This window comes from Perca flavescens, chromosome 4 (genome assembly GCF_004354835.1).
Source record: "Perca flavescens isolate YP-PL-M2 chromosome 4, PFLA_1.0, whole genome shotgun sequence".
In the NCBI taxonomy this organism is placed as follows: Eukaryota; Metazoa; Chordata; class Actinopteri; order Perciformes; family Percidae; genus Perca; species Perca flavescens.
This window is the reverse complement of record NC_041334.1, coordinates 36,015,782-36,039,176: the sequence shown is the minus strand read 5'-3', so window position 1 is coordinate 36,039,176 and position 23,395 is coordinate 36,015,782. Positions and strand designations below refer to the sequence as shown.

Here is a 23,395-nt window from a genome sequence, read left to right as displayed (position 1 = left end):
CCCTGTGTATCAGTACTGCTCATCTCCCTACATTATTAAACATCCATATTTCCATATTTCATTGAGCCCCCCCACGCCTCTGCAAATCGCAGTCTACTTAGCATTCAGATGAGAATGGGTATGGTTAATGGGTATTAGATTTGTAGATGGTTATCCTGTGGCTATGTCTTCAGTACGCAGAGCCAGTCCATCAGTCAGCCGCTGTGTCTCCCTTTCGGGTACCACTGATGAAGTCGTAGTTTGATGTCTCTTTTTCTTTTTTCCCCTCGCTTTGCGTAGTCATACACCAGGTCTATTGAGGAAAGTGACATTTTTTTGTTGTTGCTTTCCTAACTTGGTTTTCTTTCCCACTCTTTATCTTCACAGGTCCAAGAAGATGTCAGCCTTGGCTGCGACGTTACAAAAAGCCTCCCTGCGGAAAAAAGACTTAGAGCTGGCACTGGAGGAGCTAGAGCAGGCAGCGGCAATGGTGGCGGCGGAGGAAGAAGAAGGAGAGCAGGGAGCCTCGGACTGCAGCAGCGCTTCCAGTGACAGCAGCAGCGACTCGTCTGATGAGAGCGAGGAATCTGAGGCTGAAGGGCAAGGCTGCACCAAATCCAACCGAGGAGGAGGAGGAGGAGGCGGAGGCGGAGGAGGAGGAGAGATGTCTAAGGACAACCCTCTACAGCCCCAACCCAGCTCGGCTGCCTCTCCCATCCCCCAGGAGCCCACCAGCCCGCTCTTTCCAGCGGAGAGGAAGGTGGACGCCCTTCCCTCGGCCTCAGAAGGCTCCAGACAGCTGATCCAGGAGCTGGGGGAACGGGTGGCGGAGGGGCTGAGAATCTCCCATGGATGCATCTACGAAGCAGAGAGAAAGTGTTCAAACAGCGCTGCAGCGAAAACTGAAGCGAGGTCTGGGGGGAGCAGCGGTGGGACTTGGTTAGAGCCGAGTCCTCACAGAAACCCTCTGCTCATCGTCCAATCACAGGACGATCTAGACCAGAGTGACTTCATCTGCTGATAGACAGTGGTGTGGAAACCTGAAAGACACTTGATACATTTTGAACTGTTGACTGTGTAAGTGATGTGAGATGTGTTTGACTATTTGGTTTTTAATGACTTCATTTCTATATGATCTTTAGTGCTTCAACGCTCCTCTAATGAACCTTATTGTCTATAAAGAATTATATTCCCTTACTTTTGCTAAGCCTCATTTAAATCATTACTTCAAATTGATGTGGTTGTTTAATGATCATACTGATTTTATATGATTTATTTCTGCTCCTTTTTTTTTAATTATGGAAAGTAATTCAACAGTCTGTGAACTAGATTCAGTACACTGACCTCTGCTACTAGTGTAGAACTTCTCTACTAACCATGTATGTTTTTATACTCATATGAACAAATTCTATACATCCATGTTTGGCTCGAATAAACCAAACAGGAATGTAATTCCAGAAAGCCGACAGACATTTGTCACTGTTAATTGTTGTGTACTTCTCAGCCAAAAGTGCCTGGCCGAGCTACTTTTTAGGGAGCTTTTCTTTTCCTAATAAATGGAAGGAGAACCTCTTCCTAAAGCATTGATTGAAGTGGAAAAGAAGACTGTCGGCACTAAACGGGGCTGGGGAGCACGCAGGAGTGATTGATTCATCCGGCACGAATGGAGGAGCGCTGTCAACACCGCTCAATATCATCGGCCGCGTCTAGCAGGCGAGAGAAAACAAACAAGGAAGCACATGTCAGGCAGATAGATGAGGGCTGCGGCGGGGGAGGCGTTTGTTTGAGAGATAAGAGCAACCCCGGGGCCCGAGGCAGCCGCGAGATAGAAGAGCAGAGGGCCAGCAGAGAGTTAGAAGAGACTAACTGACGCCTGGCCAGCTCAGGCGTGGAGATGTCCACATACAGTACAGGCCAAAAGTTTGGACACACCTTCTCATTCAATGCGTTTTTTTTATTTATTTTCATGACTATTTACATTGTAGATTCTCACTGAAGGCATCAAAACTATGAATGAACACACATGGAATTATGTACTTAACAAAAAAGTGTGAAATAACTGAAAACATGTCTTATATTTTAGATTCCTCAAAGTGGCCACCCTTTGCTTTTTTATTAATAAGGGAACAAATTCCACTAATTAACCCTGACAAAGCACACCTGTGAAGGTAAAACCATTTCAGGTGACTACCTCATGAAGCTCATTGAGAGAACACCAAGGGTTTGCAGAACTATCAAAAAGAGCAAAGGGTGGCTACTTTGAGGAATCTAAAATATAAGACATGTTTTCAGTTATTTCACACTTTTTTGTTAAGTACATAATTCCACGTGTTAATTCATAGTTTTAATGCCTTCAGTGAGAATCTACAATGTGAATAGTCATGAAAATAAAGGAAATGCATTGAATGAGAAGGTGTGTCCAAACTTTTGGCCTGTACTGTACATTGGCAGCAGCAATATCCACCTACTGTGCAATAAAATAGATTTTAATTCATGTCCCCTGAGTGGACTTGCATTGATTACTGTAATTGAAGGGGGGAAAAAGAGAGACCGAAATGGCCCAAATTAGCTGAATTTGTCAGGTTTGGAGATCCTAATGGGTCATAACTGGCTGAGGTTGTGTTGGATCAAGCACAGCCGCAGTGTTGCCTCAGGCTTTTTAAAAATGAATTTCATCCTGCTTCAATGAATGTAGCTCAGGAGCCACCGGTGATGGTGATGATGATGATGATGATGATGATGATGGCTCCTTAGGTAGGCGCTGTCTGTAGTATTGTGTTACCAAGATGGATGGTGTTGTTAAGCACCTCCCAAGAAGAGACAACCTCCTTGCAACACCCCCCTTGGGAGCGAGCGCCGTCATCGCTGTGACTGAGATGAGTTACATCGTGAGAGCCGGCCCATTTAAAATCCCTTTTCTCTTCACGGAGGACATGAGTCCAGGGAGTGCGCAGCCCCCGCAGGCGGTGGTTCCCTCTCCCCGCTGGGGTTTCACATTGATTAAGTGACACCGGGCTCTCTTGCCGTTTTTCATTTCAAAGTGGCTTCCGTACTCCCAACGTTAGTGCAGACGTCTCGGAGCCCGATCGGGGGGATCCGCGGCCAAGGTCTGCACTTCGCTTGGTTTTATTTACTCCAATTAATGCTCCTCGCCGACTGACTTTTTTCAAGAGACTAGGCCATGGTTTAATGAACGTAGCTGATAAATTATACAAGGCAGTAATAAATGTGATGTCTGTGCTCTGTTTTGACTTAGATTTGATAAATCAGCCCCTTACTCGTGTAGTGAGGGTGCCCTTTGACCCCCCCAAGGGTCTAAGAAACAAGTAATGTGTTCAGGACTCATGTGGGCCACCGTGGTAATTAGCCCATTAGCAACAGCACATGTCTAATAAGGAAAGGCTCTTGATATATTTTCTTTTTACCAATGTCCATGCGTAGATAAACATCTGTTCACAAAGTTACCTGCGTACTTTGTGTACCTGGAGAATGTTAAAGTAAAATGCTAAGGGACAGTTCAAGGCCAAATCCTCTCTGGCTGCCTTAGAATAGCTTTCTTGAGAATATTTTGAGAATTTCTTTTTTTTTCTTGACCTTGAAAATAGTAGTTTGACCAAATGATCTTTTTGGAATAATTCAACGTTTTGGTATATACACTTGTTTGCTTTCTTGCAGAGAGTTAGATAAGAAGATCACATCTACTCTCATATCTCTAAAGCTCAAAAATTGACCTCCAGGAAGTCACTGCACCCCCCCCCCCACCCAGTAAAACCACAATGTGTTATTTTTACACTTCAGTTTTTGTAAAGAAGAAAGAAGAATTTGAGCTAATACACGGACTCATTTGAAATCATTCAGGTTTTATGTCTGTGAAGATTACGTGAACCGTTTTGCCGGGCATGTAGCCTACTGTGCTGCACGGTCTCACGGCAGTTCGTGAAATGGTCACGTTATTTTAATCTATTGATTCGTGTTCACGCGGAGGTTGGGTTAAGGAAAATAACAACGGGCTAAGGATGCCTCACACGCCGGGAGACGGCCGCAGGTAACGTGCAACAATAACGGGACGGTTAACGGGGAAACAAAGCACCACACGCGAGACAGACTGGGTTGATACTGTGACCTTGCTTGCCCCCACTGTGTATAGAAATTAAAGTATGATCACACTAATGTGATGATGCATTCCCTTCCCTTGTTTTTGTTTTGAATGGGAAAGGCAGCAGCAAGGACAGCGTGGTCGCTGCTGCCCCCCCCCTCTCCGGTTGATTGTAATAGAAAACTCAATCTCCTCTCTCGCTCCTGAGAGGCAAAGTGATTCGGGTGCTTGAAAAGATTAATAGCCCTCGAGAAGAAATGAATCGGGCGCTCCCCAGGGCCTGACTCCTCCAGTGGGCGTGCAAGTAGAAATCCTTTTGTGCACCCTCGTCCTCCCCCCCACCCCCCGAGCCGTGTCGCCTGGTGCGGCTTGGCGCTCCCCTTCTGTGGCCTTCGTACTGTGTCGCGGCGCTCCAGGCTTGGCCGACGAGGAGCGACCCCCGGCGCTCGCGAAAAGGGAAGCAGGTGGCCGTTCTCTTCAGCCCACGCTTCGGGCTTTGTAGCCGGCCCGCTTGAAGTGACTGGTGTATGGTAATGAGGAAATGAGTGCACGGGATGTGTCAGTGTCTCTCAGGCTGACAACGCTGACAGGGAGGGATTATCTAAATGGCCTATTTTCATGCTCTTAATCACAAAAGAAACAGTGAAATACCGCCTTTTTCGCAGTGTGTGGTAGCTTGTGTGTGTGTGTGTGTGTGTGTGTGTGTGTGTGTGTGTGTGTGTGTGTGGCTGCGTGTTGACAGCGCCGGCATCCACTTGTCGTCAGTAGCGTTGCCTGGCTGATTTACTCTAATTGGTGTGAGCAATGTCCGTTAAATCACTCCCTAACTCTCAGTGGACATGTGCTATCAGGCAGCTTAATGCTGCAAATTGCCTCTGCCGTGCTAGAGCTGTGTGTGTGTGTGTGTGTGTGTGTGTGTGTGTGTGTGTGTGTGAGAGTGTGCGTGGCGAGAAATCCTCTCATCGTTGTACCACCTTGTTAAGTGCGTTGGAGCCGCAGGGGTGCCGGTTAAGTGTTCGGGTCGAGGAGAGTCACCTGGAAGAGCGGCCACGCATTAAAGCTTCTTCCCACTTTGACCTGCTGCTATCTGAATGTACATTTTAAACTGTTATACTCTCGCACTTAGTAGCCTGCATCCCAGTGCTGACCCCCGGGGACGTGACAGCGGAGATACAGTACAGATCGTCAAACATGTCACACTGGTAGACAACAGCACGTGCCTAATGAGGCTGCTTCCACGTTGTGCCGTCTCTAGCCCGTTTCTCCTTTTTGCCCGCGACACTTTGTTTTCCGCGTCTGAGCCAGTCCACGCTCGAGTCCACGCTCGAGTCCGCGTCTCTGCGCTTTTCCAAAAAAAGGCTCCGGTCTCGTGTTTGTTTTCACAGCTAAAACAGCCGTCAAACACGATTAATATTTCAGTGAGAGAATGTGCTGGAGGGAACCTCTATGTGTTAGGGGGGGGGAGGGTGGGGGGTCGGAAACGACGCACCAGCACTGTTGCTTGCTGGCGTTCTCCCTCTTCGGCTGCGTCTGCTGTTATCTCTTCGCCTCTTTTCCTGCTCTGCTTTCGTGGAACCCGAAATGTATGACTCCGGGGAAGAAAGCAGCGCAGGATGAAATATCCAAATAACCTGGGTAAAGCTCTCCTGGTTGGCGTCAACATGCCGTCGGTGTTTTCACTTCATTTTCAAGCCGTGGTAAGTTTGAACAATCGTCGAGCCGGCTTTTTTTTGGATCTTTCCTTTTTTTCAGAGGCAAACAGATCAGAGCTTCGTCAGAAGAGAAAGTGTGGGGGGGGGGGGGGACCTCTGAGCCGAACCTCCGAGGCAGAGGGCCAGTGTTTGCTCTGCCTTCATGTCAAGTCTGTGTTTCTGCCCCTCTCGGCTCAAAGTAGAGCAGGCTGAGCCTCGGACTAACGATGCCTCGCGGATGTTAGCGCGTTGCAACCAGACGGTGAACAAAGGTTTCTCATGCTCGTGCTCCCCGACGTAGGATCTTGACACAGATAAAAGCTTCTGCTTGCGCGTGAACACGGAAACGCACTCCTTTCCTTTTGTTTTTTTTGCTCGCCAGTGTCAGTTCCGGGTGCTTCTGCTGACACGCACCAAAGCAAACAAACGCACCAACTTTCCACCCCCGATCATCCCGCCATGTTTCATCCACGGCACCTCCACGGCTCTCCTCACAGTTAGTCCACAGCACTTTTCGTTTAACCTGCTCTTTCTGTGTCTCCCACGCACTCCCCTCGCACTCACGCTTGGTGGTGGCCCTCTTTTCTTTTTTTTTATCTCCACCCAGCTTCTCTTTGCAGATCTCTTTAACGTGGTGTCAGCCAAGTCACGTACGTCCCTAGCCTCGTGAGACCGTCCTGATCTGGCGAGCTCCAGGTTTCCACTCCCAGATCAGTCTGACATCTTGAGATAGAGAAAATTTGGAGCCGTTCGCCAAACGACCGGGCCAGTCAGTGACAGATGGTTTATCCAATCAGCTAACCAGGATTTTCAGACAGCGGTAGCCCTAATTCTGTTAGCCGCTCGCTAATGCTTTTTTTCTCTTGGATCCTTCTTTTGGAATATGGTCCGGGAACCAGAAATGGGGCTTTTTTTATTCCTAAATTCTCGTTACACAAACGGCAAATCTCCTTTACCGACATGTTGCTTGCATGCTGAGCTTACGACCTATGCTTTGCCTGCAGCAGGGGGCGGGTTTGTGGTTGTATTTTCATACGCTTGGTGGATCTGATTGGTGGATTTGGCCCGTCTATCACCAACATAGGTGATAGACAGATGGTTCATCCAATCAGCTAACCAGTATTTTTGCCCCTTCCCAAAAGTTCTCCAACAGAAAGTTCCCAGATGGATATGCCGAGCAAATGCGAAGCGATCCATCTGGCGGAGTCAGGTTAGTACGTCCCAGCCAGTCGTGCAACATTCCCAGCACCTCTTCTTCTCACCTCTACGCACATTACAAGAGTTGGCCTCCTGCCATATTCCGCCCCCCCTTCCCCCCCAGGATGGGTTACATGAAAGCAGATACCCACACGTGTCGCTATGCTGATCCTGTCAACACGTCACGGATCGGCTGCTCCTCCGCGATTCAATCGCTGTTCTCTGGCACGGAGAGGTGTAGATTACATCTGCATGGTTCAGCGCCGTGCCTCCCAGCTGACACACGGCATCAACGGAGAGGGTGAAACATGGGGGGCTTAGGGGGGAGAAGAGGAGGGGGGGGGGAGAAGAATCACTGTCAGTGCGGGCACGTCTTTAAATAAAGGCGTCTGTCTGCACTTCCTGCTCACGCTGTCCTAGTTTTTGTTGGAAAGATGTCCGCTGCTTTGACTTGGAGCTAGGAGTAAAAAGCAGAAATGAATTAAAGTGTGATTAAGTTTACAGAACGCGAGGCCTCAGCTCCGCCGTCAACATCTGCCGTAACCTGACTGGCAGGCAGCTCGGTGGATTTTTTTTCTGACATCAGCGCAATGGCATATGCATGTCGTTAGTTAATGCTGCGTCAAGCTGTGTCTGCACGCTGGCTGTGATCTGAGTGATTGTGCTCTTTAAAAAGAGAAACAAGCTATCAGATAACCAGCTTGTACTTGGATAACTGTTGGTTGGTGGATCCATTTACTTGTACACAATGGCTGTTGACCTCTGAACCCTGGCAGAGCGGCTGCTTTAACTGACCTCGGGCAGGTCCTGAAATCACGCCATGACTGCGTGGGTGTTGAGTGGGGACTTTGAACTCTCTGAAGGTGTAGAAATAGGTGGTGTGCATTTTATACATTTCCTGTGTAGAGGCTTGCTTTACTTTAGAGTGTTTGGTCATATTTCTCAGTAAGTGAATAAATAAAGCTTAGGCTGCTGATGTGAACAGCACCACCCTCCCCACACTATTACGAAATCCGAATCGGGGGTATGCACCAACCAAGATTACTAACTTTACGAAAGTGACAATTTGACGAGCATGGCCAGGTCTGTTGTCTATTTTTCACTCTCCACACAACGACTTCGGTCACTCGTGTATAACCAAGTGCCACATCATGGATGCCCTTGAGGAGAGAGTGTCGGAAAGCGCCTGCCATTGTAGGCCATATCCCGATGTGCAAACAGCTGAGTCAGGTTTGGAGATTGTAACAGGGAATAAAGTTCCACCCGAGTTGAACGTGTCCCCGTAACAAGTTGGAAAAACGGGGTAGCAGGGTTAGCCATTGTAACGCATTATGCGGTATTTTGCACGTGCAAACACCTTGACAACATTTCCACAGATAGAATATGGACAGGACTGTGTGTTTCATTAGACACGAATATGACAGAAGCGCAAAAACAGTATATTCATACAGCCATGTAGGATTGTGATGTTGGAGGTGGTGAGGTTTGCCCGACTTTCTGAGTGGGAAATCCGACTTCAGGGGGGCATATCAGTTGACATTTCTGACTGGGAGCACGGAAATTTTGACTTCTAACCATTTCAACTGGAACGCGCCATAACCCCAAGACCCCGGGCAACAGAGTAAATTAAGCAGACAACATTAAAGCTTTAGTGTCTAACTTTTTGATATTAAAGGTCCCATGGCATGACAATTTCACTTTCTGAGGTTTTTTAACATTAATATGCGTTCCCCCAGCCTGCCTATGGTCCCCCAGTGGCTAGAAATGGCGATAGGTGTTAACCGAGCCCTGGGTATCCTGCTCTGCCTTTGAGAAAATGAAAGCTCAGATGGGCCGATCTGGAGTCTTGCTCTTGAGGTCATAAGGAGCAAGGTTACCTCCCCTTTCTCTGCTTTGCCGGCCCAGAGAAGTTGGCCCACCCTGGAGAGAGAGAGAGATATCATGTCTTTCAAACGAGCAAAGTGGCAGTTGGTCAAGGCCACACCCCCACCCTCCACCTTGCCCCCCCCCCTCTCTCCTCCTCAATTGCTACAGACACAGAAATGGCACACCTAATGAAAGCTCATTGTGGGACTGGCTCTGGTGGCTGTAATTCTGCACCAAGGCTGAATTTCAGGAAAGAGACTTCAGATACAGTATTAGGGGACCATTAAGGCCTATATAAAAGAGACTTCAGATACAGTAGTAGGGGACCATTAAGGCCTATATAAAAGAGACTTCAGATACAGTATTAGGGGACCACTAAGGTCTATATAAAAGAGACTTTAGATACAGTATTAGGGGACCACTAAGGTCTATATAAAAGAGACTTCAGATACAGTATTAGGGGACCACTAAGGTCTATATAAAAGAGACTTCAGATACAGTATTAGGGGACCACTAAGGTCTATATAAAAGAGACTTCAGATACAGTATTAGGGGACCACTAAGGTCTATATAAAAGAGACTTCAGATACAGTATTAGGGGACCACTAAGGCCTATATAAAAGAGACTTCAGATACAGTATTAGGGGACCACTAAGGTCTATATAAAAGAGACTTCAGATACAGTATTAGGGGACCACTAAGGTCTATATAAAAGTGACTTTAGATACAGTATTGGAGGACCACTAAGGCCTATATAAAAGCATCCAAAGAGCACCATGTCATGGGACCTTTAGCTCCACACAACTCTCTCTGTATTTGTCAATATGACTGTGTTCAGAAGATTGTGGCGTCAGGCGACTTTCCCGCAGGAGAAACTCAAGTGAAGATAATGACCTCTTCTGAAGAGTCCATCATGTTTTCTTAATCCTCCGTGTCCTGCTTGGCTAGAAACAACTGCGTGGAGGAGGGTTGGGGGCCTGTGTGCGATCACGGAAGGCTTGTATCATGTGGACACACCGACAGTTTTGTTGTCATTACTTAGAGTTCTACGCACTATAGCTCCAGCTGTCAGTGAACACAAGACCAAAACTGGTATTTTGTTACACCGTTCCATAAGGTCGAGAATGAACTCAAATAACTCGCTTGACTTGAATTAGAAACATGTGCATTTATTTTATGCCATATTTTCTCACTCGAATAACATTAACATTCACTATTAGATCAAAGGACTTGATGCATATTTTTGGTAATGCATCTGTTTTGCAGCCTGTTCCAGCCCAGCCAGAGAGGTAGGGTAATGGGAGAGAAGGAATCTGCAGTCAGGCTAAAAGTGTATGTTCCTCTTTAATATATCCCAGCCCTGAGTGCGTAACCCTAACACGCACTAATCTCTCCAACACAAAAATCAATGAGGCGCCCACCCACACAACATTCATCTCTGCGGCTGAGTCAGGAGACTCCAGCCTTCACACATCTGTGGGATGCTAGTTATCACTCGTGGATTTACTTGTGTCCACACACCACGCACGCTTGCTCACACACCTCCCCTCAGCCCGTGGGTAACATCAGGACACACTGCATGTCCTGTTATGGATCTCTTTTCCAGGTGCACAGAAATATGAGATATGTCACGTGGAATCAAGGGGGTCAAGGGAAGCACACTACAAATGCTTATTATTCAGTCCCTCCATTTTTTCAAATACGCCTCACCTTCGCCGCATAAATTGCCGATTTCCGCGCTGCATGATTTCATATTCCCCGGATTATCGTTGCAAAAAAGTCACATATATTTTAGCAGAAAGTTGAAAAATGTTGCGTTTACTCATAGACCGTATATAATGGACCAACAGACCCCGTTGCTCTGGATGGAGACCAGTGAAGGATATTCAAAGCACTTTTCCGGTGATGGCTGAGCGTGACTGCGGGACCTCCAACTGAGAGAGACAACGTGAGCAACCTGTCTGAAAGTTGTAAGTCTTCTGGTAGCTGTGCCAAGAGAAATCTCAATCATTCCCAATCTTGCAGAGACGGAGAGCGTAGGCATATGTAAGGAGATAACATAGGCACAGGCTAATTATTGCTAACTAAAATGCTAGTTAACATTAGTAATTAAACTTAAACAGCTAATGTAAGTCGAAACTGCCTGCGAGCTTCTCCTGTACTATACGGTAATTCCTCTACTATGCAACAGTAAGTCGCGTGGTTATGACACAATCGTTAGCCTATTTTTACAAAAGCGTCTGCTACGGAGGCATAACGTGAGGTACAAGGTAATGGAGCCTTTTATACATTTTCGTGTTTCTTTAGAAATAAACAATGGACAAATAGAGTCTTTAAACTAAGTTATTCGCTGTCAAAGTGACGTCAAAATGAATGGCAGTCAATGGGATGCTAACAGGAGGTGATCTCTTTGTAGCATCAAAATGGGGCCATAGGAGGTTCGAGTTCTGAAGCAAAGCTTACCCCCTTGCGTTTACTTCACACAAGAGCAGCGATTTTCCCCTGTTGCTATGGGAACGTTATGAAGTGACGTCATTACGCGACATGAACATCATCAAAAAGCAGGGTGTTGGGGGAATCACTTTTTTTTTCTCTTTTCCACAAACCGCAGTTTTTGCAAGTCCCCGCAATTTCATCGCATAAAATTGCATAAATATCCCGCATAATTCCATTGCGTTTTATAAGAAAACGTGCCGCATAATCAAGGATTTTTGCCCGCAACAATCACAAAAAAAAAAATCTGTACTGTATGCTGAATTTAAACCTAGAGCCAGCAGGTGGTTAGCTTAGCACGTAACTTCCCATAAAACCATGTCTTGACGTTTCTACATTTAATTTTTTGTACAGATTAAACAAACTAGATATAGCATGTGTGATGTTTCTGTCACTAAATGTTTTGTTGGCGTGTCCGTATGGCAGCATAGCAAAAGAAAATGAAATCATTTTGAAAAGCATGTTTTTAAAGGGTAAAACGCATTAAAAAAATCTTTTTGTTTTTCTTCTACGTTTAATAGACGTAGGTGCAAAACCAGTCTAGATCGAGATCTTTTGAAAAGTTGACCTGACTTATTATTATACTATCTTCTACTGTGTACGTGTCAAGGAGCTCTAGACAAGTGCTCAGCATTCACACCGACCTCTCTCAAAAGCTGAAAAGCAGCGGTGAATAAATCACAAAGTAGAGGATCCTCAGAGGGAGAGAGAGATGGAGAACAACATATAGCAGGGAGTCCAGCCTCATTCTTGGAAATGTAGTGTACATCTTGGCAGTCTCACAACCGTCCAGCCTGTTGGAGGATACAAGCATGTGACAGAAGGTGTCGTGACAGGATCTAATAGAGAACAGACCTTGATTCTGGACACCAGTTTCGAGAGAAAACGAGCATCTTGTCATCTTCCAAAACTGTGACATGATGTCTATTTAGAACCTAACAGGGAAAGTATGCTGTGCTGCTGTCAACTTGTAAGCTACTGTTTTTTTACTGTTTAGCATCATAATTACATATTATCCCAATGTTATATAAGTATTTTGTGACCTTAAATCAATTTAAAGCGTAACCTTCGCCAAACTGCAACCTAGGGTGTTTTTATGAATGAGTCAAACTTTCATTTAAAAGCATTTTTAGGACAGAAGCGCCACTTTTAAGATTTACAGTATTCTGTAAATCTTAAAAGTGTAGTTTTTGGTCAAATGGCCTTTTGAATGGGAGTGCTAGGGGCACTACTTTGATCGCATCAAAATCGCTATTTTTAAAACACTAAGAAGGCTCGACACAACATGAAAGTGTCACCCCCCCACTCAATAAATACAACTGGCCAGTGCAACCCACCCCAAACACCTATTATAATTTCCTTTTTTCCTACATAATTAAGACATTTGCACCATAAATTGATGCAGAAAAGGGAACCAATTGTTGCCGAAAGATTCACCAGATAACAGAAAATGAAGTGTTTGACGTTCACAATTTAATTTTTTTTTTTTATTTAAAGTCTAGCTGCTAGGAGGTTTCCAAGACTAAACCCTGTATTAGTAAGTCTTTTTTAAATGCTCTAAAATTATCCCCCCCATATTTCTCTTGTGCTATGGCGTCTTTTAATTATGCAGTTTTCCTCCCCTTGTGACAGTCTGCCGTCACATTTCATGTCCTCAACACAAGCGTTGTTGTGATAACACACAGTGCTGTTGCATCTGTCCTGGTTCCACTGTGTTACCATGATTACATCTCAACCACATGAACATGTCTCCCTTGCTCACAAGGCTGAGAAGTAGAAGCACCGTGCAGTATTTTATATGTTACAGTTACATGGATGAATGCAGCACATTACCTGCCCTGGGCCTGTTTCCACTGTGCAAACACTCACACTTCAGTGGACAAGGACAAGCCGCAACCTTCTCTGACACGACAAAGCAGTGGGCTGTGTAAAAGTCTGATCTGACACAGCTGCTTAACTCTTAATGGTGTGTTTCTCCTCACATGACAGCCCTTCACACAATGTTATGACTGCGATTTGTTCATGCTATGTGGGACCATTAGAGAGATTCACATATAGGATTTATCGGGCAGTGCTTTGACCTCTCTGTTGATAAGCTATACGTATGTGAGATATGTGGAGAAATGTGTGAATAGTTTATTGGTGTGTTTCCCCTATATTAAAGCAGTAGGAGCAGAATCAGGCGTAGCCATAATTTCAGATTTGAGGGGGACAGATTGTTCAGGAGGAGGATTTTTATTGAAAAGACCCTCTCCCATTTGTCTCTCCAAATTGCGGATTCCAAGTAGCCTACATTTCATTTATGATTGATGGAAATTGATGGACATTTTCCATAAAACAGCATTCAACCGTTTACTGTCGCACCAATGGAGGACCTGCTAACATTTTAACTGGCCACACGGAGGCGGAGCATGCCAATGTGTACTAAGTTCCTCAATATGCAAAAAGGTAAGACATTTTTTAAATAAATCCATAATTTGATGTTATGATTGTTAACCATCTGAGGGTCGTGGGCCAGCTGATAATCAATAAGAACCAAGAAACAGCACACACTTTGGTTTGTGTTAAACGGCATTTGTTTGATTTGGATCCTACTTATTTTTTGAGCACTTAAAAAACAGCATTTTGTTTTATCGAAATTTTCTGCAGAGTGCGCTGCAGAATCATAGGTCCCGTTGGTTTAACGTGGTAAATGTTAGCTTAATTTGATTATTGGAATAACCTACAGAAAACACTCAAACTAAAGTGTCTAATTTCCTTAAACGATTTTAAAGGTTATGTTAAGACCATAGAATATGAGTCCATCCACACGTGCAAATGTTTTAACTAATGGTACTTTAATTTCATTGAAATGCACTTGAGATGTCTTTGCCTCTTTTGTGTTTGTTTTGGGATTGTAAATTGATTTTTTATGTAACAAACTTGTTCTGCTATCTTGGGCAGGTCTCTCTTGAAAAAGAGATGTTATATCTCAATGAGACTAACCTGGTTAAATAAAGGTTAAATAAAAATAAAAATTGATTTGACACAAATCAAATTTATTTAGTCATGCTCTATGGATGGTATGGCAATGTAGCTCAATTGGTCTGTCAGTCTGTCCACCACTTGGATCCAGATGATAATATCTCAATAGCTTTTGGGTGGATTGCCATGATGTTTTATACAGATAGTTATGGCCCCCAGAGCATGACTCCTAACCACTTTCGGTGTTTCCCTGACTTTTTCTCTAGTATAGCGCCACCATGAAGTTGACATTTTGTTCTAATGAAATGTCTTGACAACCGTAAGATGGATTTCCATGAAATTTGGTACAGTCATTCATGTTGCTCAGAGAATGGATCCAAATCACTTTTGGGGAACCCATGACCTTCTCTCTAGTTATCGTTTTGAGCAAAATGGGTGGAATGTCATAACATTTGGTACAAACATTTATGTCTTTATTACAAAACTGTATTTATTAATTAATTAAGGTAACTGTTATACAGGATAACTTTGTACTAGATTAACAAATCAAACCTCTAACTGTCTTCAAGAAAGTTGTGTGGTTGAGAATTAGCAGGGTCATTTTAGCATTTTAGCATTAGTTGGTTAATCCACATGAAAAACATAGCCCTGTTTTAATGGCTATACACATATTATATATATTATTTGCATCACTTGACCTTTTGGTTTGGAAGAAAATACAACAACATTTTAAGAGTATTTTAAATGTAAACTTTATGAAAAAAAGATATTTGTCTAGATGAGGACAGCTTCAGACAGTGATCAACATTCCACAATCCACAGTACACTCTGAATATCCCGTATTGATTTGTTTTGCCGCTTGGTTCGTTAATGATGTTGATTTTATTTACATGCTTGTTTAACTCAAGTGTATAGTGAAAAGTATCAGCTGCCTCTTAATTAAATCAAATGCATGGTAGAAGACAGCAAAGGGCAAACTGTCACCCTGGGCAAGGAAATCAGGTGTATTAACAAGTCAATGAGAAATTCATGTGTGTATAATTTCACAGTGAGCACATCTGACCTTTGTTAATGATGCCACTCAGACCGGCAGGTGGTGCTTCTCAAATGAACTCCCGGGGGAGCGTGTGTGTGTGTGTGTGTGTGTGGCTGCTGTGCTAAAGCGGCTCATTCCTCCAGACTGGTAGGAAAGGAAGGAAGGACACACCGTCAATCAAAGGCAAAGAGTGAAAATGAAAGGAAACCATTGTCCAAATCACTTCACATCAAAACTCGCTTTTTAGCTGCTCCGTCAAAACCGATCTGATGTCTTGCACCAAATTTCTGTGTGTGTTGTTCGTATGCAAACATGTTTCCATTGGTGAGCAGTCATCTGTGCATACTTTTATTGTTCTCCCACCAGCTAGCGGAGAGAGTTGAAGCAGGGGTGTGTGTGTGTGTGTGGGGGGGCTTTCATCTCCACCAGCTAGTAGAAAAGAGACAGAGCGCAATAAGCGTTTACATTCAGAGATGCATAAATTCACTCTGCTGCCGCAGTGATGGATCACTCTTGAGAACTTTTTTTCTTGTGTGAAAATTACCCACATATTGTGTCTACTCTACCTGGATTACAGTTGTTTTTTTAAGGGGGGGACAAAGTCCTTGAAAAGCAATTTATCCTCTTCTATCCACAGTTGCTTTCTGCCTGCTTGCTCTTCCAGCTATTTCAAACCATCTCCTCTCCTCGTCTTCTGGAGCCCTCTTACTCCATCTTAATTTTCTGCCGCGCTTCCATCACCTGCTGACTCACCCTCTCCCTCTCCCCCTCCCCCTCACCTGTCCCTCCCATATTACTCTCTTTTTTCGGCGCTGCATCACACACTTATCACATCTAGTACCGTACGAATCAAATATGAAGGCCGGCCGCACTCTCACTGCTTAAATCTTCCCATAATGGAGCTCAAGGGTATCTGAAATTGAGTGTGAAGACTACATCAAGGTCATTTACTCCACCCCACAGGATAGTGATGGATGTCTTGTGTGATTGCTCCATTTGGCTGCCCTACTTGAGAAGGGGGAGCATATCCCGTTGCACTTTCTGAGTGAGGGGAGAGAGTTTTGCTTTTGCACGCGGATGGCCAGAAAGTCATTCCTAGCGGGAGAGTCGGGGAGGGGGTGGGGGAGGCGGTGTAATAGGAAGGCGGAGATACCGTACTATAATCGTGACTGGAGCCTGGGGAGAGAGGCGTTCTGTGTCCAGATTCTTGAGAAAACATTTGAAGGGATTAAAATAAAACATATTGATTTGCTGGATGGATGGCGCACCATCTGTCAATACGCTAATCTGCCAAATTGATTACGCCTCTCGGAGCGTTGTGCGTCTCCAAACAGCTGGATTCAGTCATAGAAAACCATAAACATCAGCCGTAGTCAGCTGAGACCTTTGCCAAGTGCCTGTGATTTATAATCCCCTGGATTGTGTGCGTGTACTTCTGGGAATTGCTATAGGCTGTGGCTGGACATGTAGGGCTCAGCCTATGCAATTGTATTGTAGGGGTAAAAAAAACTAAACTGTGGGTCTTTGCCATTTTCCTTGGGCCGTCCACTTTCTTAAAAGCAGCGTTGCGGAGCAGAAATGGGTGACCCCCGACGACCCTTTTATCCAATCTCATTCGTCACGTCTCTTTATGCATGACTATTCATTATCTCATTTGATTCACTATAATGAATGTGATAAAGTATAACGTCACAATGAGTTAGGGAAGCTAAACTATGTCATTATATTTTGGTCTAGAATCTGAGCGTGGGTTTGGACGTTTTGAACACTGAAAAAAACCGAAACTTCAAGCACATTAATAATATTTTGTTGTGAAATGATTATGTTGCAAAGAAAAAAACTTCCGCCTTTATTTGACAGGACAGCTAGGTGAGAAAGGGGGGAAGACATGCAGGAAATCGTCACAGGTCGGATTACAAATTTATTTTAGTTTGCTCTAAATAATTTATTCTCTTGATACTAATTCCTCTAAAAAACACAACTTTAGCACATGAAATACAATTTTTTTTTTTTCTGTGCTTAAGTGCTCCATGCTGTGCTCAGAATTGCACAAATATTATTTTGTAAAACATCCGCTTTAAGGACATGTGGCGCGCACGGTCGCCCTGCCTGAGACGACAGCGGGGGAATGTAGAACGTATGAATCCTACAGTCTGAGGTGTTGAGCTGTCAGATATTTAATCAACAGGCAGGTAATTGACTAGTGAGGCGTGATTGTCTCAGTCTTTATTCAGTGTTATGTTTGAGAGTTAACAAAGCGTGAGATTGGGCTGTGTCTCTACGCTGCACATTCTCAGCTTGCAGGCCTTTTGTTCCGCAGCCCTTTGTGGAGCCTACCCCGGATTCATTGAAACTCTCCACTGCTGAAGGAGCTGCTTTTTTTGTCATTCTCTACTCCACACACACACACACACACACACACACACACACAAACACACATTCACATATGCACACACACAGACACAAGGCACAAAGGCTGCAACTCTGCCAGCATTTCATGGGATAATCTACCTTCCTGAAGGTTTACTAAAGCCTCCCTCCCTCCCTTCCCACCACAACCCCACTTCTTCTTCTCCTCCCTCCTCCCTCCTCTCTCCTCTTGCCTCCTCCTCCTCCTCCTCCTTCTTATCGGCCCCAGTGTAAGCAGCATGTGGTTTCCTGCCAACTTCTGGGAGCCGTGAGCAGCCTCTCCAAACCGGAACACGCATGAAGACATTCCACTGCTGAAGGAAACAGTGTCCTCAACCGCCCTCCCCCTCTTCTCCAATCCCCCACAGACGCTTTTACACATCCCACACACAGCTCCGCCGGGGCTTGACCACTGGACAATGAGCACACATACACTCACACAAACATGCACAGACACAGAAGAGCGGGCACAGACTGCAGCCATTCAGCACAGCCATGGACATGGAAATGAAGATGGCTGTGAGTGTGTGTGAGAAAGACAGAGACATAGTGGGGGGAAAAGAGTGTGTGTGTGTGTGTGTGTGTGTGTGTGTGTGTGTGTGTGTGTGTGTGTGTGTGTGTGTGTGTGTGTGTGAGACAGAGTGTGTATGCAAGGGTATGTACGAGAAGGAGTCCACAACAAATGAATTCCGTAAAAAAAAAAAAAAAAAATCCATCATCAGCCTAATCCACATCATGTATCGCAATGTGACATTTGGTTTTTTGAGAGGAAGTCTGACTCTGATATGAAAAGCGTCTCTTTAGTGTGCTTATTCACCACGTTTGTCAATGAGTTGTTAGAGAGGTTATTCTACTGTACTTTTAAAAAAAAAAAAATTATTGGAAATCCATGAAAGCTTTAGCTGAAAAGCAAACATCACTGTGAAGAGTACTGAGAGAGCAGTTGGAGGGCTGTTATGTGCCTGTTAGAAGAGTAAATTTGTTTAACATTGCAGGAGGGCTCTTTGAAACCAGACGGCAGGTATGGGTAAAAGCAATACATCTACAAAAAAAAGAAGCAAAGCTGCTCTGATAGTTTTCATAAATGTGGTGTGACACAGAAAGACAGATCAATACATAGGTAGACTCACATGGACGTCAAGGAGGTCTAATCATGATTACATAGTGGAACCAGAACAGACATCAAGACAAAGCTGAAAGATGACTCGTCTGCTTAATGACAAAGGCAGCTCTCACTGCGAGGAAAGAATCATCTGTAATTAGTAAGCATAGAAGGAAGAAACCATATAGGAGACTTATTCTGAACAAAAGTCAAACAAAACATGGGATTCAGACAGGCAAAAAGAAGGCCTTAAATCATTTAAAACCTTCTTCATAAGCGGCGTGTTTTCACCCCTGGCTTGCGAGGCGTATCGATCTGGGAATTTTATTGGGGAATTCCGCCAGAGATGATTAATCATAACTCACTTTTCTCCTCCGTGCGTGTGGATCAGTGTCAGAGAGGGAGAGAGAGTGTCCTCAGTCTACTGTCCCGCTGCCTTTTTTAGCAGCCAGTTCTCCCACTTCTGCCGCGCTCTCTCCATCTTATCTCCACTCCTCAGTTCCTGAATGTTTTCGAAGAACAAGGAAACAAAGTGAAATAGCCCCAGACATTTTGAGAAACTGATTTTTTTTCCCTCCTTTCCTGGGTGGTGGTTGTGCTCACCAGGCAGATACGTGGCACAGCATCTTTTTGTGTGCCCACATAAATGATTCAGTGGCATATTGAAATTACACAGTGGGCTCTGCTGGTAAAATTGCAGAGGAGTTTTGAGATTCAGGACAAACTGAAGTACTTGAGGCAAGAGGACTTGTGTTTAAGATGTTAAACACATTTATTCTTCACAAACTTTAATTGCTACGTACTCCAGTTTCTTGTCTTTTACTGCTCAATCTTTGAAAAGGGTCTTTTTGGAAATTTCATTTGCTTTTGTGCTTCCAGTCTGCCAGAGAGTCGTCAACTATGAAAATTGGACCCGGCTTGTGAACCATTTAATCCATCATTCATCATTAGGATTACATGAATTTGTCTCAACTTCTCATATATTATAGTTATCGTTTATTTCTGACATTTTACGTGTCTTTTTGGTTTTGGAAAACACTCTCTATGGCCTTTGATTGGCACGGTAATCCAGATCAGTAGATTCTTTACAGCCTAAATTTGTGATCTGCATGTAGTACCCCACCCCCAACCATTACACTTAACTTGACCCTAACCCTACACCTTACACATTCTGCAAATCCATGAACGGTGTCAAAAAAGTACACACAATATCTGCACATGGCAACTTTGGTATGGTTATGATAGTAGAATGCTTTAACCAAAGTGCTTGACGAATGGTCTTACAGCTTCAGAAAGTCCACACCTTTCCCACATCAGAATTGTCAAGGAAGAAGTGTATACATTTCTCTCTCAAGCTCTTTTTTTTAAATTTTTAACACAATTAGTTCAGTCACTTTGCGTGTATAGGTACAAATGAGTGCAACACCTCAAATATCTTTAAAGAAGGATTGTTAAAAAAGTGTTTAGTTATCATCCCCACTCAAAAAGAGTATCGCATCTCCCCCCCCTCTGCGACGGCTAACTTTTCACCTCGTCTTTGAGTCTGGCTGTACGGAACAACTGTAAAAATCTTAAGGCCTGCTTGGTCGGTGCAAAATGGTTTGTTTCAGGCATACTGAAAGGGAAAAGCTGTGGTTATGGCAAAGAAACTATGGATCAAGTATGGTTAGACTATGGTTGAGGTTTGGGATAGTTTGTGGTTACGGTTGATAAAAGCCAAATGAAGCTCAGCGTAAATTCTTTCAGGAAGACTCCTAAACTTCCTCCGCCTCTCTCTCGGCATTCACTTTTCACTTAAACCAACCAGAATTGGCCATGAATTTCACGAGCCAATCACAGCATGGCATCCCTGCTTTAATTCTGTTCTTCTCTCTGCTGCTGTCAGTTGTCATTTCAGGCAAAGCGTGCAACCCTCCTCCTCCCCTTCCACCTCCAGTCACCGTCACCCACGGCACCCTGGGTCCCCCTCCGGCAGACCGCTCCCGTTGGCTCCTTTCGGTCCGGTCTTTGGGCTCCTTCACCACCACCGCCAGTGTCTAGACTCCATCGGGGGGGATATGCCTTGCCTTCTCTACCCCTTTACAATTATTTTTATAACAATGGAGTCTAATCTCCAAAGACTCTGTACATTTCATATTATGCATATGTACAAAAATAAACCTTTGCATATTTGCAATCAAGTCTCTCCTGATTGAAATGGTAAAAGCAGGTCTGTGATGAGATGCAAACTCTGATCTTTTGCATTCAACTCTTCCCAATCCCACACCCTTTAGCTGCTGGGATGCTTCTTCAGGGTGGCTATAGCTCAGTCTGTAGGGACATGGCTTGGCTTGGACTTGGCATAACTTCAGAAGCCCCTCGCGTGCACCTTACCAACAATGGGGGTGCCCAATAATTTCTGTAACTTTCGGAAACCGACAATCCAACATTCACACTTTTTCACTTGGTTGGTCAGACAACACGTGGTGCGAATTTCTTCTTTCAAGCATAACCAGACCCTTGCATACTCCCCCCCCCCCCCCTCTACATAAAGGACACACTGTTTCCTGCATCGGCACTCAATGTAGGTATTGGATCTAAATCGGGAGATGCCAATACGGACATAATTGTGATGGATATTTAATGGACATATATTGGCTGCTGCAAAGATTGAACCTGTGAGTTCTTTAAACACTAGACATTACTCAGTTTTTACACATTCATGCCTAGAAGCAGTACAACCTCAATCTTCAACTGTCGAGCAGCCCTCTGGAGTTATTGGTATTCAAGGCTGCTGTGTGCATCAAACAAAGTGCTGTTTGACACAATGGATGCAGTCAGATTCCGTCTGAACAGTTTTGTATTGTTGGTGACTAACAATCTGACAGTGACTTCCACTTTCCGTGAGTCTACTGGAATGAAATTTTACAGTTTTGGACAAACATGATTAGCATGACTGTCACCCTCCTTCGGATCCTAGGAAATGATCCCAAGTTCTTTCAGTGTATCTTACCTCTGATTTGTTTCACCACCTTAACGTCATGCTGTTCTTACTCAGCTTCTCACCTCTCATGAATGATGAATGAGGGTTAACGGTTTGTCTTGTAAAATCGAGTAATGTAAGCGCCTTGCTCAAGGGTGTAGTTGATGAGGGAGGGAAGAAACTGCTCGATAGGGCACTTCTCTTACCTTAAGGCCAGCATTAAATGTTTGCTAATGCCTCCTGTAATATGTTCTTCATTCCTGTTGTATCAATGAATTAACCAGTCTGCACAGATATTGTGGTCTGGAGAAAACAAAATGTAACAGTAAGGACTCATCCTACCTATGAATACAAATGAACTCTGCTCGCTACACTCTATGCATGTGAGCGCTGTATAACTTGCAAGCTAAAACAAAACAAAAAAACACAGTTTTCCCAGGAACTCATTACAGAACCAGTGAGGCAGGGCTTAATGTTGTTTTGACTGAATTGTAGTTATCAGTAGGCCACCGTGATGAAGCTCAATTAGAGCAGCATGCTATAAGCTAAGCAGAGGTAATCACTGGAGGCGCAGATATTCACTCTGAACAGAAAAAGGCGAGGGATTCACAATAGGACCTGGAGCCGTGGAGAGCAGCTAATGAGCATACATGATTTACTCTTGGTCTCCCCCACCAAGAGCCTTGTCCTGGGCAAAGCCGAGGCGCGCAAGTTGTGTGTGTGCTCCAGCACGTACCATGACGTAGCCCGTCAGAGCCAGGAGGGTAAAGGGGCAATAAAAAGTTTCTCTTGCAAATGCTAGATTAATGAAGGTCTTCTGTGTCTTATTAGGGTATGATCAATCAAGAGACTGTGGAAATGTTTATTTCAGCAAACAATATGTCCAATAAGGCTGTACTTTCCCCATTCAACCTGATGTTCTAAAGCTCTAAAGAAAGAAAGCTTGAGGTCTAATGGGTAATATTTCTGAACATGACTATTCACAATGAAAGACAACATATATTCATCAATGCAATGGCATTTCTTTTTCTTCTGACAACTTTATACAAAGCTCACAGGGTTTCCTCCGGGTACTCTGGCTTTCTCCCACAGTCCAAAAACATGCAGTTCCGGTGAACATGAAACTCTAAATTGCCCACATGCGTGAAATTGACTGCAAATGTGTCTGTCTGGCCATGTCTAAACTCTTTAACAGACTGTAGAACTGTCCAGAAGTTGTTCCTTTCTTTTATCCAATGCATGTGGGTAGAGGATCGACAAGCAAAGTGTGATGCATCCTGTGATGCTGGTGTACAAATGTAACTCCTCGCTTTTAGTCAGAAACAGTTGGTCCACCACGGACACATCTGTAACACGATTATTACTACTAATAGTATTATTATTATTATTATTATTATTATTATTATTATTATTATTATTATTATTATTATTATTATTATTAAAATGTGCATAAATGCTGCCTGTGGTTATCGTTTTCTTTTACCTGTCAGTTGGCTTCGTTAAATTGCTTTTGCTATGTGTGTACAGTTTCATTTTACCCTTTTTTTTAATCATCTGTCTTGTGAAGCACTTTGAATGTGTTTTAAAAGTTATGTATACA

General features: G+C 44.1%; 1 protein-coding gene across 1 annotated transcript in view; it reads left to right on the top strand.

Annotated features, from left to right (window-relative positions):
* Positions 1–1,445, top strand: part of shq1 (SHQ1, H/ACA ribonucleoprotein assembly factor) — a 47,797-nt gene extending 46,352 nt beyond the window's left edge. The window contains exon 12 of the mRNA XM_028576768.1: positions 367–1,445. Coding sequence (XP_028432569.1) covers positions 367–1,000 — 634 coding nt within the window. The 3' untranslated portion in view covers positions 1,001–1,445. The remainder of the gene's footprint in view (positions 1–366) is intronic.
* The last annotated feature ends 21,950 nt before the right edge of the window (positions 1,446–23,395 follow it).